The sequence below is a fragment of the Typopeltis vanoorti genome, chromosome 13 (genome assembly GCF_054136105.1).
Source record: "Typopeltis vanoorti isolate ZY-2024b chromosome 13, IOZ_Tvanoo_1.0, whole genome shotgun sequence".
In the NCBI taxonomy this organism is placed as follows: domain Eukaryota; kingdom Metazoa; phylum Arthropoda; class Arachnida; order Uropygi; family Thelyphonidae; genus Typopeltis; species Typopeltis vanoorti.
Genome location: NC_143561.1, coordinates 62,520,392 through 62,533,602, shown reverse-complemented (window position 1 = coordinate 62,533,602; position 13,211 = coordinate 62,520,392). Strand labels below are relative to the sequence as shown.

The 13,211-nt window shown below is 37.9% G+C and overlaps 1 protein-coding gene across 1 annotated transcript in view; it reads right to left on the bottom strand.

Moving 5' to 3' along the window:
* LOC150100219 (telomerase protein component 1-like) overlaps nucleotides 1–13,211 on the bottom strand; it is a 1,179,105-nt gene that overhangs the window by 1,034,166 nt on the left and 131,728 nt on the right. Inside the window, exon 7 of the mRNA XM_090402391.1 lies at nucleotides 3,863–3,956. Coding sequence (XP_090258517.1) covers nucleotides 3,863–3,956 — 94 coding nt within the window. The remainder of the gene's footprint in view (nucleotides 1–3,862; nucleotides 3,957–13,211) is intronic.

Sequence of the window (13,211 nt, the reverse complement as noted above, 5' to 3'; positions counted from 1 at the left end):
AGCCAATGCCAAGGCTTTCCATATCACAATGCCATCCGTGACATTAATCTCGACATTGAAATGGAGAAACAGAAGCAGGTGAAAGAAAAAAAACACCAAGATCTGTCTCCACCTCCGCTCGGAAGACAGACAATCGGCCGTGCTTTACAACAGGCATTATGTCAACTTCCGGCAGGAGTGAACCATTACTACCATCACTGAAGGTGGGTGTAATTACACCACAACACCCAACAACATGAACACCTTCTGGGGGTACTACAGTCAACTCTATCAAGACAACAGTGCCCCCCCTAGGATTACTCCTGTTGGAACATTGACCCTTTCCCTGTGCACATCCAAGCAGGAATTGGATGAACCGATTACAGCAGCCGAAATAACATCAGCCTTCAAGTAATGTCGTACAAAGAAAGCATCTGGGCCAGACGGATTAAGCACAGTACTCTACCAAGAAGCCTGGGATCACATCCTCCCCATTCTCATGGGGATCTTCAACATCTTCCTTACCACCGGAAACATGTCACGGGAATTTCTGGAATGCCATACCATGTTCATCCCGAAGACCAACAGAGACCCTTCAAACATCAAGAACTGGCGTCCCATCAGTCTGTCGAACACAAACTATAAGATCCTCACCCGTGTTCTCAACAACAGACTGAAGATCAGGATGAGGTTCGTCATCAAAAGTACAAAAGTGTATGGTGTTCCTGGTCAATCGATGAAGTTCAATCTCATCTTCATCATAGAACTGCTACGTTTGGTTAACATCAAAAAGTACTCCATGGCATTGCTGACTATTGATCTCAACCGAGCGTTCGACATCGTCCGGCACTCCTTTCTCTTTAACATCTTGGAGAAAGTTGGAATCAGCAGTAGACTCTTTAACATCATCAGAGGAGGCTACAACAGCTCCACTCATCTCCTCATTAATGGACACCTATCTGACCCCATTACCATCCAGAAAGGGGTCACACAAGGGTGTCCCATTAGTCCGCTGCTCTTTGCACTAGCCCTTGAGCTGCTCTTACAGGCTGTCAACAGCTCTCGTGCCGTTAGAGGGATTCGACTCCCTCTCACCATGGATGATTCCAAGGTAATTGCTTATGTGGATGACGTGGTGGGTACGCTCACGGACAACGACTCCATACTGAACTTCTATAATATCCTAGAGAAGTTCAAAGTATCAGGGTTAACATCAAACCCCGACAAAACTAAGATCAAGACGTATGGAGTCTAGGACCTGAACAACATCCCTGCAGGTCTCGTCGCTACTGCCGACCTCCTCCCCCCTCACCATCTTGGGGGTCCCATTTGCTGAACAGCCTGTGCTCAACACTGAACATATCAACAACGACTCCATTGAGAAGCTCAAAGGACTAGAAAAATGGACAACTGTCACTCTCCTCCAGGGATGTCATCAAGAATATCATATGCCCTGCGCTTCAGCACATCCTGAAAATCACTAACATCAGCGAGGATCAGGAAATCTAGCTTTACAGGAAGCCCCTGAAGTTCTTCTGGGGCAATCTATGCCAGGAAGTCTACATCAAGACCCTTCAACTTCCGGAAAAGCTGGTGGGATTTGGTTTCCCTCCCTCAACATTGGTTAAAGTAATATCGCTTTCCATCTTAGCAGGATACTGCAGACTGAACATCCCTGCAGTCATCCTGTGCAGTATTTCTTAGGCTTCAAGCTTCCCCTTTTTGGGATCCCAGTCCATCAGGGTCCCAAGGCAGACATTGTTCCAAGGACTACAAGACGTATGGAGTCTAGGACCTGAACAATATCCCTGCAGATCTCGTCCCTACTGCCGACCTCCTCCCCCCTCACCATCTTGGGGGTCCCATTTGCTGAACAGCCTGTGCTCAACACTGAACATATCAACAACAACTCCATTGAGAAGCTCAAAGGACTAGAAAAATGGACAACTGTCACTCTCCTCCAGGGATGTCATCAAGAATATCATATGCCCTGCGCTTCAGCACATCCTGAAAATCACCAACATCAGCGAGGATCAGGAAATCTAGCTTTACAGGAAGCCCCTGAAGTTCTTCTGGGGCAATCTATGCCAGGAAGTCTACATCAAGACCCTTCAACTTCCGGAAAAGCTGGTGGGATTTGGTCTCCCTCCCTCAACATTGGTTAAAGTAATACCGCTTTCCATCTTAGCAGGATACTGCAGACTGAACATCCCTGCAGTCATGGAAGCATCAATTTGTTCCTAAAGAATGTGTCTAGAACCATAGGACATTAGATGAAAAATTAATTATCTCGTGGAAATGAGAGATTATGTTTTCCATAAGGGATATTGTGTCTAATCTTGAGGTATAATATGTTCCTAGAAAATTCGTTTTAAAATGGTATTTAAGAAAGGATTGTTCCTTGTAAACATGTTATGCTAGTGGGATATTAGTTCTGAATTATATGTATAATATTAAGAAGTCTATGTATGTGAATATCCTGAGAAATATTAAGTGCAGATGTTCAAATTAACGTGCTGAGTTTAAATTGAACAATAGATATATGAAGTATGCAGTGTATACAATAAGTTTTGTCTTATGATAAGGGCTTCTTACGTAAAGCAAAAAGAACGTTATAGTTTCTGAGTAAAGTAGAAGTTATATCCTAATCATATAATTGCGCTGGGAAATTGAATTGGAGTTTCATATTGTCTTTTCATATGTGCAACTCGGAATCGAGAGGTGAAATAGAATTGATTCTAATATTATTGTGATTGTATAACTTAATCTAAGGAGAAAGTAAATTGAATGAGTTATTTTTTTTTCGGTATAGATAATATTTTGTATCGTGTTAATTTAGAATAATAAATGTTTTTTTTTTTATATTGTGTAAATTGATGTGCTTTCCTGATTTCACCTCACTGTACCATTCATTAAACTAATCGGATATTTGTGGGAAAACCAAAAGTAAAGAGAGTGACTAATTAACCACAGCCACTTCTGTGTAAGAGAAACTTATGGAGAAATTTAGGGGATTCTTTGCTTAAGGAAGTTGAGTGTTATTGTGCTTATTAATTAATTATTCCTTGAAGTTATATTTAATATCATCTAGACATAGAGTGGCGCAGGGTAAAAATAAATATTCTCTATGTTGATAAGGGAATGAACTGATTAATGAGAACCTGTAGAATAATAAAGATAATATGATGTACTTTCTACTAATGTCTGTTAGGCACAATTCCACTTGAATAAGTAGTGACTGCAACTTATCTTAATGCTAGCTATAAGGATGGAGTAAAAATATTAGTTGAGATACAACAAGACTCCCCAAGAAATTAATGTCGGTTACCTTTAGAAAATAACAATTAGACAGATAAGAGACCTATCAGACCAAGCTAGAGGGTCACAACACTGGTCAGCATTTTTTTTTCGAATCAACAGGTGATTACAGTTGTAGAGGGATACTTTGCAGATCTTACTGAGAACCACTACAGGGATGGGATAATGGCACTGGAGCATCGCTGGAATAAATGCATTAGTCTTAAGGGAGATTATGTTGAAAAATAAAAATAATTTTGAAATTATAAATTTGTTTTTTCATTGTTAGGCCGAGAACTTTTAAGACCATCCTGGTAGATCACCCTCTTCTTAAATGAGTGGTGAATGCATGGTTTTCTGTGGTGACAGTTTTGTCAGTGAATGAAATTAATGAGATATGTATGATATGCATTGTATGAATGATATTTAGTGGACTTCCTAAAAATGGATCATCAAGGATTAAGATAATAATTAAAGCATAAAATTTAAGTCGAAAAATAAAATAAATAATTCCGAATTGTGATCTTCTGTTTGTTTTGTTTTAATATTGCATTAAGAATTTGACAAACTAAGAAGTAAAACTTACCAAGCTGATATTCACTAAACTTTTTAAAAGTATCTTTCATTACTTTTCTTAAAGCAGATGGTAAAGATCCAAACTTTGAATGTGAATCAAATAACTAGAATAGAAAATTAACACCCAAAATTAATTTTCTGATCTGCATCTTATTTAAAATAAAATGTATTTTAAGTACATTTTTTTTTATAATCAATCAACTCAAGTAATGCTGGTAATACAGTGAGTAGTGAGCTAAGATTTAGATAATTCTAATCTACAGAATGAACAAGGAACTTTTCAATAAACAGAGTAATGGTGTCATGGCTGATAAAATTCACCTACCACCTAGACATTCACAAAATCCATACCTAAGATGGGATTTGAATTCATGGCTAGATCTACAACATTGGTTGAACAGTGGATATGCTTAGGCAACCAGCAACCTTACCTGGTCATATCCAGGTAAGGTTGCTGGTTGCCTAATAGAAAATGAAGTGCAAGTCAACCAATAGTCTATCATATAGAATAAGAAAAAGGATGAGAACAAGAACAGGCAGGAAAATACTGAACTTGGTAATCAAAATATTAATAACAACAAGATAAGTCAGTTAATATCTATCTAAGAAAAAAGAGGTAATATGGTATGGTGACTCAATTTTAAAATTTGCACTTGCCGAGGGAGTCACCACTTCTAGTTTCCCGGGAGCGAAAATTAAAAACATGACAAACATAATTGAAAATCAAAAAAGAAATGTAAAAGAAATGGTAGTGCTGGTTGGTACTAATAATTTAAGTGGTGACAAACATAGTACGAGAGAAGATAGGAAAGGTCTGTTGGAAGAAGCAAGAAAGAAATGTGAGAGAGTAAAAATTGTAGGGTTACTACCTAGTTATGATAGTACTGAGTTAAGAAGGAGGGCGATGACAGCAAATGATTTCACGTGCAAGCTATGTAGAAGATATGGATGTGAGCTTTTAAACGTGTGGGGTGTGTTTGATGGCAGAAAAGATTTGTATAAGAATGAAGGCCTGCACTTGAATTCATTTGGCATCAGAAGCCTGGAGAAATTACTTCTTGGTATGAGACAATGCAGAGTGTCAGAGAAACTAGAACATCAAGGGAGGAATGGCAAAAATGTGTGTGAAAGTTCAGCTATGGTCTACAAACGTGATAAGGATATAAATGCCTTTGAACATGTATGTGGCGTAGGAGTAGGGTCCGAACCCGAAAATATGCTTTGGGTTCGGACCTTTTATGTATGTCTGGGGAGGGAAAAGAGGAAATCCTAGAACAAGACCAAATACATTGCATATCTAATTATAAGAAAAGGCTAGGTCATAATTTATTATGTCTATACACAAATGTCAGGAGCACTAGAAACAAAGAGGTTGAGTTTGTTGCTTTATTGAATACAATGTAGCCTAAGATTGTTGGCATTAGTGAAACCTGGCTATCAGAATCAGATGTGGTAAGTGGGATCGAGTGTAACAGATATACTATTTTTAGGAATGACAGAAGAGATAGGAGATGAGGAGGAGTGCTACTAATGATATCAGATGACTTAAGTCCAGTTAGGGTAGAAATACAAGAAAACAATGATGGTAACAATGTCCCATGCAGCGATGACTTGGAGTCTATTTGGTGTGGAGGTTAACAGAATGAAATATATGTCGGGGTGTTGCTACAGACCTGGCAGCTCAATTGTAGGGGACGAAGAAATGCATTGCCAATTTAGCCTTATGGGTACCAAGCGAATTATCATTATGGGTGACTTTAATTTTCCAAACATTGATTGGGTAGAAGAGAAATCTCATGATCAGAAAGAACAGGAATTTATTGAATTGTTGCTGGATAACTTTCTCAAGCAACATGTGAAAGAAGGAACTCGAGGTCAAAGAGTGTTGGATTTGCTCATAGTGTCAGAAGGGATCCCTGTCAAGAATATGGCTATTTTACCACCAATTGGTGAAAGTGATCATGCTGTTCTTTCTTGGGAAGTATCTACTTGTATTGAAACTCCGATTAAATCAGGCTACATGCTGAATTACAAAGCTGGAAATTATGATAAACTTAGAAGATTATCTTTGGTCCCATGGTATCAGTTACTGAATGGAAAAAATGCCAGCAATGCATGGAAATCTTTGAAAAAGTGCTTGAATGAGGCGGTATCTGAATGTATCCCTAGTGTTCGAAGAGTAAATAGGTTGGGTGTGAAATGGATGTGCAGCCTTATTAAGATAGAAATCCACAAGAAGAAGAAGATGATATGGAAAGAGTATCATGAGAATAAGAGTGAGAGGAGTTATGAAATATATAAAACTCAGGCCAGAAAAGTAACGAGTATTGTGAGAAAAGCTAAAACGGAGTATGAAAAGAAATCGGCCATGCAAGCTAAAGGCAACTCAAAAGAATTTTATCATTATGCCGCAAGCAAAAGAAAGAATGAATGTGGACGAATAACTTTATTGAATGCAGATGGTACACGAGTGTCGGAAGCTAAGGAGATTGTTCAGTTAATCAGTGCTCACTTTGCTAAGATATATCAACCAGGTGTATGTAGTATGGTGCACAGTGCTACTGCTACGTTGGATGAAGAGTTAGAGGTTCATGAAAATGAGATTGAAGAGCTTTTGCATAACCTGCATAAGAATTTGTCAATATGGACAGATGGAATATCTGCCCGTTTGTTAAAGGAATGTTCAGCTGAATTGGGTAGGCCTTTCACACATTTGTATAACTTGAGTCTCAAGCTCAGGAATGATACCACAGGAATGAATGGAATGTAATATAGTTCCATTGCACAAGGGTGGTGCAAAAACTGATGTGTCTAACTACTGACCTATCAGTATTTCTGGTGTGGTAGTTTAGATTTTAGAGAAGTTAGTAAGAACTCACATACAGAAATGGGTAGACAATCATTCTATACTCTGCAGGGAACAGCATGGGTTTACTAAAGGAAGGTCATGTTTTAGCAATTTGCTCAAATTTAATAACAATGTTATGGCTGAGTTGGATAAAGGAAATGGATACACTATGATAATGTGAGATTTTTCTAAGGCATCTGATAGGATATCACACAATATGCTGTTGTGTAAACTGAAGAATATGGGATTGGAACAAAATCTATTGACTTGGATCAGGGGATGGTTAACAGACAGATATCAAAAAGTGGTATACAATAAGTGTGAATCTGCCAGATTTAAGGTAACCAGTAGTGTACCTCAGGGTTCAGTCCTTGGGCCACTATTGTTTAATCTATACATTAATGACATCAGGAAGGATCTAACATCAGATGTGCCAATGATGCGAAGATAGGCAGGACAATTAGGGATGCTACTGATATTCAGCAATTACAAAATAATTTGAATAGACTGGAAATCTGGCAAACAAAAATGGCTATCAGTTTAATATTAGCAAGTGTAAAGTTATGCACCTTGGTGTGATTAGAAATCCAGTGGCATATTATATTAGCTGGGTTATGCTACAAAAAACTGAAGAGGCAAGAGATCTTGGTGTATTAGTGGATAAGAATTTAAAGTTCAAACGTCACATAGCAAAAGTTGCAAATAGAACTCAGAGGATAATTTCTATGCTGATGCAAATCTTGACATGTAAGGATAAGGAAGTAATTTTGCCTCTTTATAAGGCTTTGATCAGACCACACTTGGATTACTGTGCGCAGATTCGGTCTCCCGGGTTTCAAGGGGATAAAGAAGCTGGTGGAAAGGGTGCAAAGAAGAGTTACAAAGATAATATCCGGATTATGGGATTTAAATTATGAGGACAGATTGCGAGTATGTGGATTACAGACTCTGGTTAACAGGAGAAAGAGGAGTGATATGATAGAGGTCTATAAACATTTGAATGGGTGTTATAGCATTTCAAATGATGATATTTTTCATTATATGGAAGGCGCAGAGAGAACACGTGGGCATCCATCAAGAAAGGGGTAAGAGCTAGGTTTTTTTCCCAGAGAGCAGTGAGTGGGTGGAATAATTTGCCCTTAGGGGGGTAGTGAGTACATCTAATGTAAATGAATTTAAGGGAAGGTATGATAGCTGGGTGGGGTAATTTACAGCCTCCCTCGATGAGTCCTTGACTTTCTGGAGGTCTCAGATAATAATAATAATAATAATAAATGAGAAGCTAGACGTTACAACAGTAGATATGGATTTATAAGAAAGCATTAAAAAAAAATTCTAAGAATAATATGAGAAAATAGGAAAGTCAACAAGGGACAGGGGGGAAAAGTATCAATAAATACTGCTTTAACTAAAGCATCATCTTCAAATTCCTGATATATCCTCAAGGGAATGTGTACTGGATACTAAGATGATACTAAATGAAAATTTTACATTATTCCTACTGACAATTTTGCTGCAATTAGTCTTATATGCAGTACTGCAATGCAATACTGTCAACTCTTATATTTCAGTCTTCTAAGGCATTTCTAACAGTATCAATCCATCTACATCTTGGTTATCCTGTAGATCATTTCCCTGCTAATCTTTTCCCCTCCCATTCTGTTTAAGTGACAATATCACCTAAGGTCAGCTCAGCTCACAAATTCCTGAATGCTAACAATGTAAACGTCCTTCCTAATATCTTCATTTTTAATATGATTCTGCATTGATATCATCTGTTCAAGCCCCCTAACTTTTCTTGGAACTCTCATATATGTAGCTTCTGATCTTTGACCAACTATTTTATTTATAACCCAACTTTCAGATACATGAGTCAAATCTAACATACACTGTGTAAAAAAAGTGTCTGGATGCTAGTACTGTTTAGAAAATACTGCATTTATTGCAAAATCAATAAAGAGTTGGTCCACCTTTGGCCACAATTACATTGCGCACTCTCCTTGGCACACTTTCAATGAGATGCTAGTAACTAGTGGCAGGTGTATTTTTCCATTCCTCCTGTAAAGCAGTGGTCAGGTCAGACACAGAAATTGACATGTCATTCTAACCTAAATCTGATGTTCAAGTTCATTCCAAAGGGCCTCTATAGGACTGAGGTCAGGGCTTTCAGCCGGCCACTCCAAATTCTGTAAGCCCCTATCACGTCTAAATAGATAGTGCTTTATTTTTATTATTATTAGAATTATTATTTATGGCACAGCGCATTGTCATGCTGAAATAAGAATGACCCATCTCCATAAAACTGGTAGAGCATAGGCAGTGCGGCACTGTTGAGAATGTCCTGGTACTTTGTGGCATTCATGTTTCCATCCAGAACCACCAACAGTCTCAGTTCATACCACGAGAAACATCTCCAGACCATGATATTGCCACCAGCAAATTTAAGAGTTTTGGATGGCACATGCTGGCAGATACCATTCACCTGGCATAAGCGACACCCAACAATGACCATCAGATTTAAAAATAGTGTAGTGTGATTCGTCATTCCATACCACTCATTTCCACCAGACTAGGAGGGCATCAACGATTTTCGTTCCACTAAGCAAGTCATTTACTCACATTTGTATGAGTTATTAATGGCTTGCTTGTATGCAGCACCTCCAAGGAACTTTTACAGTTCCTAACAAACAGTTTTTGTGCACACACTCACCCCTGTTCAATCCTGCAATTCCTTGATAATGATTTGTGCAGAGGAATGACTGCACTCACGGATGACACATTGCAGAGCTCTCTTATTCCTTTCCGTCAACTTATGTGGCCTTCCTGAATATTTCTTGGTAGTCTTCAGTCCATCACATTTCCATTTACTAACACTGTAGATTGAACAGTTGACTGTGGGGAGTTGCAATTTTTCTGCAATTATATGCAAGGAGAGATTGCTGATATGGCACCCTATAATAACACCTTGATGGAAGTCAGTCAACTCAACAAACATAGCCATTCTCACAGGTAGACAATATACAGTACTGTATTTGCCGGCCTGGTTGGCCGAGTGGTTTGCATATCCGCTCTCCAGCCAAAAGGCTGTGGGTTCAAATTCTGCCGTGGGCATGGATGTTTGTGATTGTCTGTGAAAAATACTAGTAATAGTGGTGGGCAGTAGATGGCGTTCGTGTGGTTGGTAGGTTGGATGGTGGAGGTGAAGAGCTGTAGAGTGGGTGCCCTCCCTCTATGAGTCCTTGGACTCCCTGGAGATGTAAGTAATAATAATATTAGCTGGTGAATAACTAGGAGCAACTTGGACTCCACTACTTTTAAAGCGCCTCTGTAGAGCAATTGGAAGAACAATGGTACATTGCGTCATTTGATTGGAAAAGGCTCGAGTTCGATTCTCATCATGATGAGAGGAATCTTTATATGGACTCTTAATTGAAGGTGAGTTAGTCAATCTCATATGGCAGTAGCAGGGTTTTTTCTCCTGGAAACTTGGATTTTTCATCCTGCATACAGACAAATCGGCCCTTCAGAACACTCAATTAAGACAAAAAATACTAGCTATGGTGGTGGGCAGTAGATGACGCTGATGTAGATGATTGGTAGTAGAGGCTCGACGTAGTGGTGGAGATGGAGAGTTGTACAATAGGTATCCTCCCACAATGAGTCTTCTGACTCCTTGGAGGTGTCACGAATAATAATAATAGTATGATTGTCTGAGGAGCTCACCCACAGTTTTAAAGGAATTCTGGCACATGTGATCTATTGGAATGTTCCATTTTTGTTGTGGAATGGGGGTATCCAGACACTTTTTTTCCACATAGGGTAAATGCTTTCCTTTAGTGTTACATTGTGATCAGCATTCATTTCGATAAATTATGGAGACAACTGTGTTAGGAAGAATTACTTTAATTTCCCAACGTTTCAACCTCCAGATTAAGGCTGAAATGTCATTAACTTGTATCATATGGAATACAAATGGCTTCAGAGATAAGTTATATTACATTTCAAACAGTATGCCAAAGTGAATGCTTTGATAAACCATTATTCTACTGGTCTGACCTATAGTGGAAAAAAAAAACTACATGAAAGCTATATTCTCTTTATAACATCATCAGAGACCAAATTCATATTAATACAGCACTGTATTAAAACAACATTGCAACATTTCTGAATTCCTTCATTAGCCACACACGTGAATGCATAAACACACACAATGTTCTGAACAATTAGTAATTGTTCGTTATCATAGGGTGTTATCATTGTCGATCTCGTCAAACACACTTCACGCTGGATGTTGGCAATTTCCTCAACGACATTATCCATTTCATTTGAAAAGCCTCTAAAATCATTTGCACAATATGAAAGAATGTGCTCCCAAACGGCTTGCATATTGGTAACAGTAATTCCATGCAACTTTATAACCAGGCTGAGATTTCTCTGATATGGCCAGAAAAGTCCCGGAAGGCATTCGCTCCCAAAAAAGGCCAGTTTCATCAACATTAAATATTTGTTGGTCACAATAGTCCCCCCCCCCTTTTCTTCCACAATTTTCTTCAAAATCTCTGGATAATTTGCAGCAACCTCCTTATCTGTAGTTGCAGCTTTGCCTGTGATTGGAACATTATGTAGGCTATTTCTCTTTTTGAAATGCTCAAACCACCCACCACTAGCATGGAATTCTTCTTTTCCATCATTTATAGCACTTTCTTCCAAGGTCACAAAGAGACTTAATACTTTTGATTTAATAAGGTCAATACTTAGTGGGATTCATTTTTGGTTACAATCTTCGATCCCTGTAGAAAGAAGTCTCTCTATTTCAATCATTATAATACTGTACTTTGATTTCGAGTGGTCTGCATGCATGATGAACTTCAAGCAGCCTTACCTTTCTCTTTGTATTCAGCAGCTTTTCTTAAAATTGCTCTTATAGTTGATTCACCCATTTTGTGTTCTTGTCTTATCTTTGCTCTGGACTCGCCTTATTTACTTTTCTTTATTATTTCAACTATTTCTTCCAATGAGATTACTTTTCAAATCTTTCTCACACTTCCACTTGTTTGTTCACTAATTCTTTTACTCATAATTAAAGGTTAGGAAAATACTTTAAAATTAAAAAGTAAGGAAAACAATTGCAAAGAGGCATGAGATATGATCAGCAAAATGCTATGTAGCTAGCAGACAACATAAATTTTGGTGGTAAATTTGGAACATGTGTACATGAAAATAGTGTAGTACATGTACTGTATGCTGTTTAAAAAATAACTTTCTAAAATGTTTTAAATTGATAACTAAATTATTTCATCCTGGTGAGTGATTTTTAAAATAGTTAGCCATAAAGAAATGTACAAGTTAGAAAATTTTTTAAATCCGTAACATTTATTTTTAAGATGTATATAGGTGCACTAATCAAATTTTAGAGGTGCATTAATTACATTTGGGTATAGAAAAAGAAAGGACACCCTAATCGAAGATGCATTAATCGAAGGAGCGTTGTATTTTAAAATAACATCAGTCTCTTCTATAACTGCATATGTTAGTCGTCTACTAGTTTATATGTTTACACCTGAAAAAATTCTATACAATTAGGACAAACATGTTGTCAATTAAAATGTATTCCTTCGATTACATAAATGATTTGTGGATGTTTAGTGCGGATGGAAGAAGGGTGTGTGTGCGAAATGTGACCTGAACGAGGAATTGATGAATGCGAATATGAAATTGATGACAGAAAGTGCTAATACCGATTGTGTCGCGAGTGCACGTTTGAAAGAGGAGGATGGTGAGAAAGACAAGCGAAAAAATGTTAAAAAATCAGGAAAAAAGAAAAAGACCGATTTGACAACCGTAACGGATTAAAAGGGATGAAAGTGAGGCGGAAAGAAACGAAATTGAGAGAACAAATGAAAGTAGAAATGGCGTGATGCAGAAATCGCAAGTAAAAAAAATCAAAAGAATGAATGATAGCGAAAAAAGAATGAATGATGGCGAAAGTTGGACGCATGTTGGAACGAAAGTACTGAACCAAAGAAAGATGAATGACAGTAAAAGTGAGAAGAATGATAGCGAAAGTACGGAAACAAATAAAGATATGAGAGAGTGAAAGTGAGAAGAATGATAGTGAAAGTTGGACGTATGTTGGACCGAAAGTACGGAAACAAAGAAGGATGAATGAGAGGGAAAGTGAGAAGAGGGGGTCGAGAGTTAGAAAGTTAGAAAGATTTAATGATAGAGAGAATGTGTCGCGATGTTCGGAAGGTGAATTGGATTGGATGAAGCAAGAAATGAAATGGATGCGGAATGAAATTAAGAGAATTCAGGTCAAAACTATTAAAATAAATCATGATGGCATGAAAGAGTTAACGAAAGATGAGCAAGTGGCGTTGTATGGCGACTCCATTATTAAAAGTGTGCTAGAGGATAAAATGCACAAGGTATGTTTTCCAGGAAGTAAAATGAGTAGAGTGATTGAGGCATTGAATATGAGGCGGGAGTTAATTGTATTGAATATGAGGCG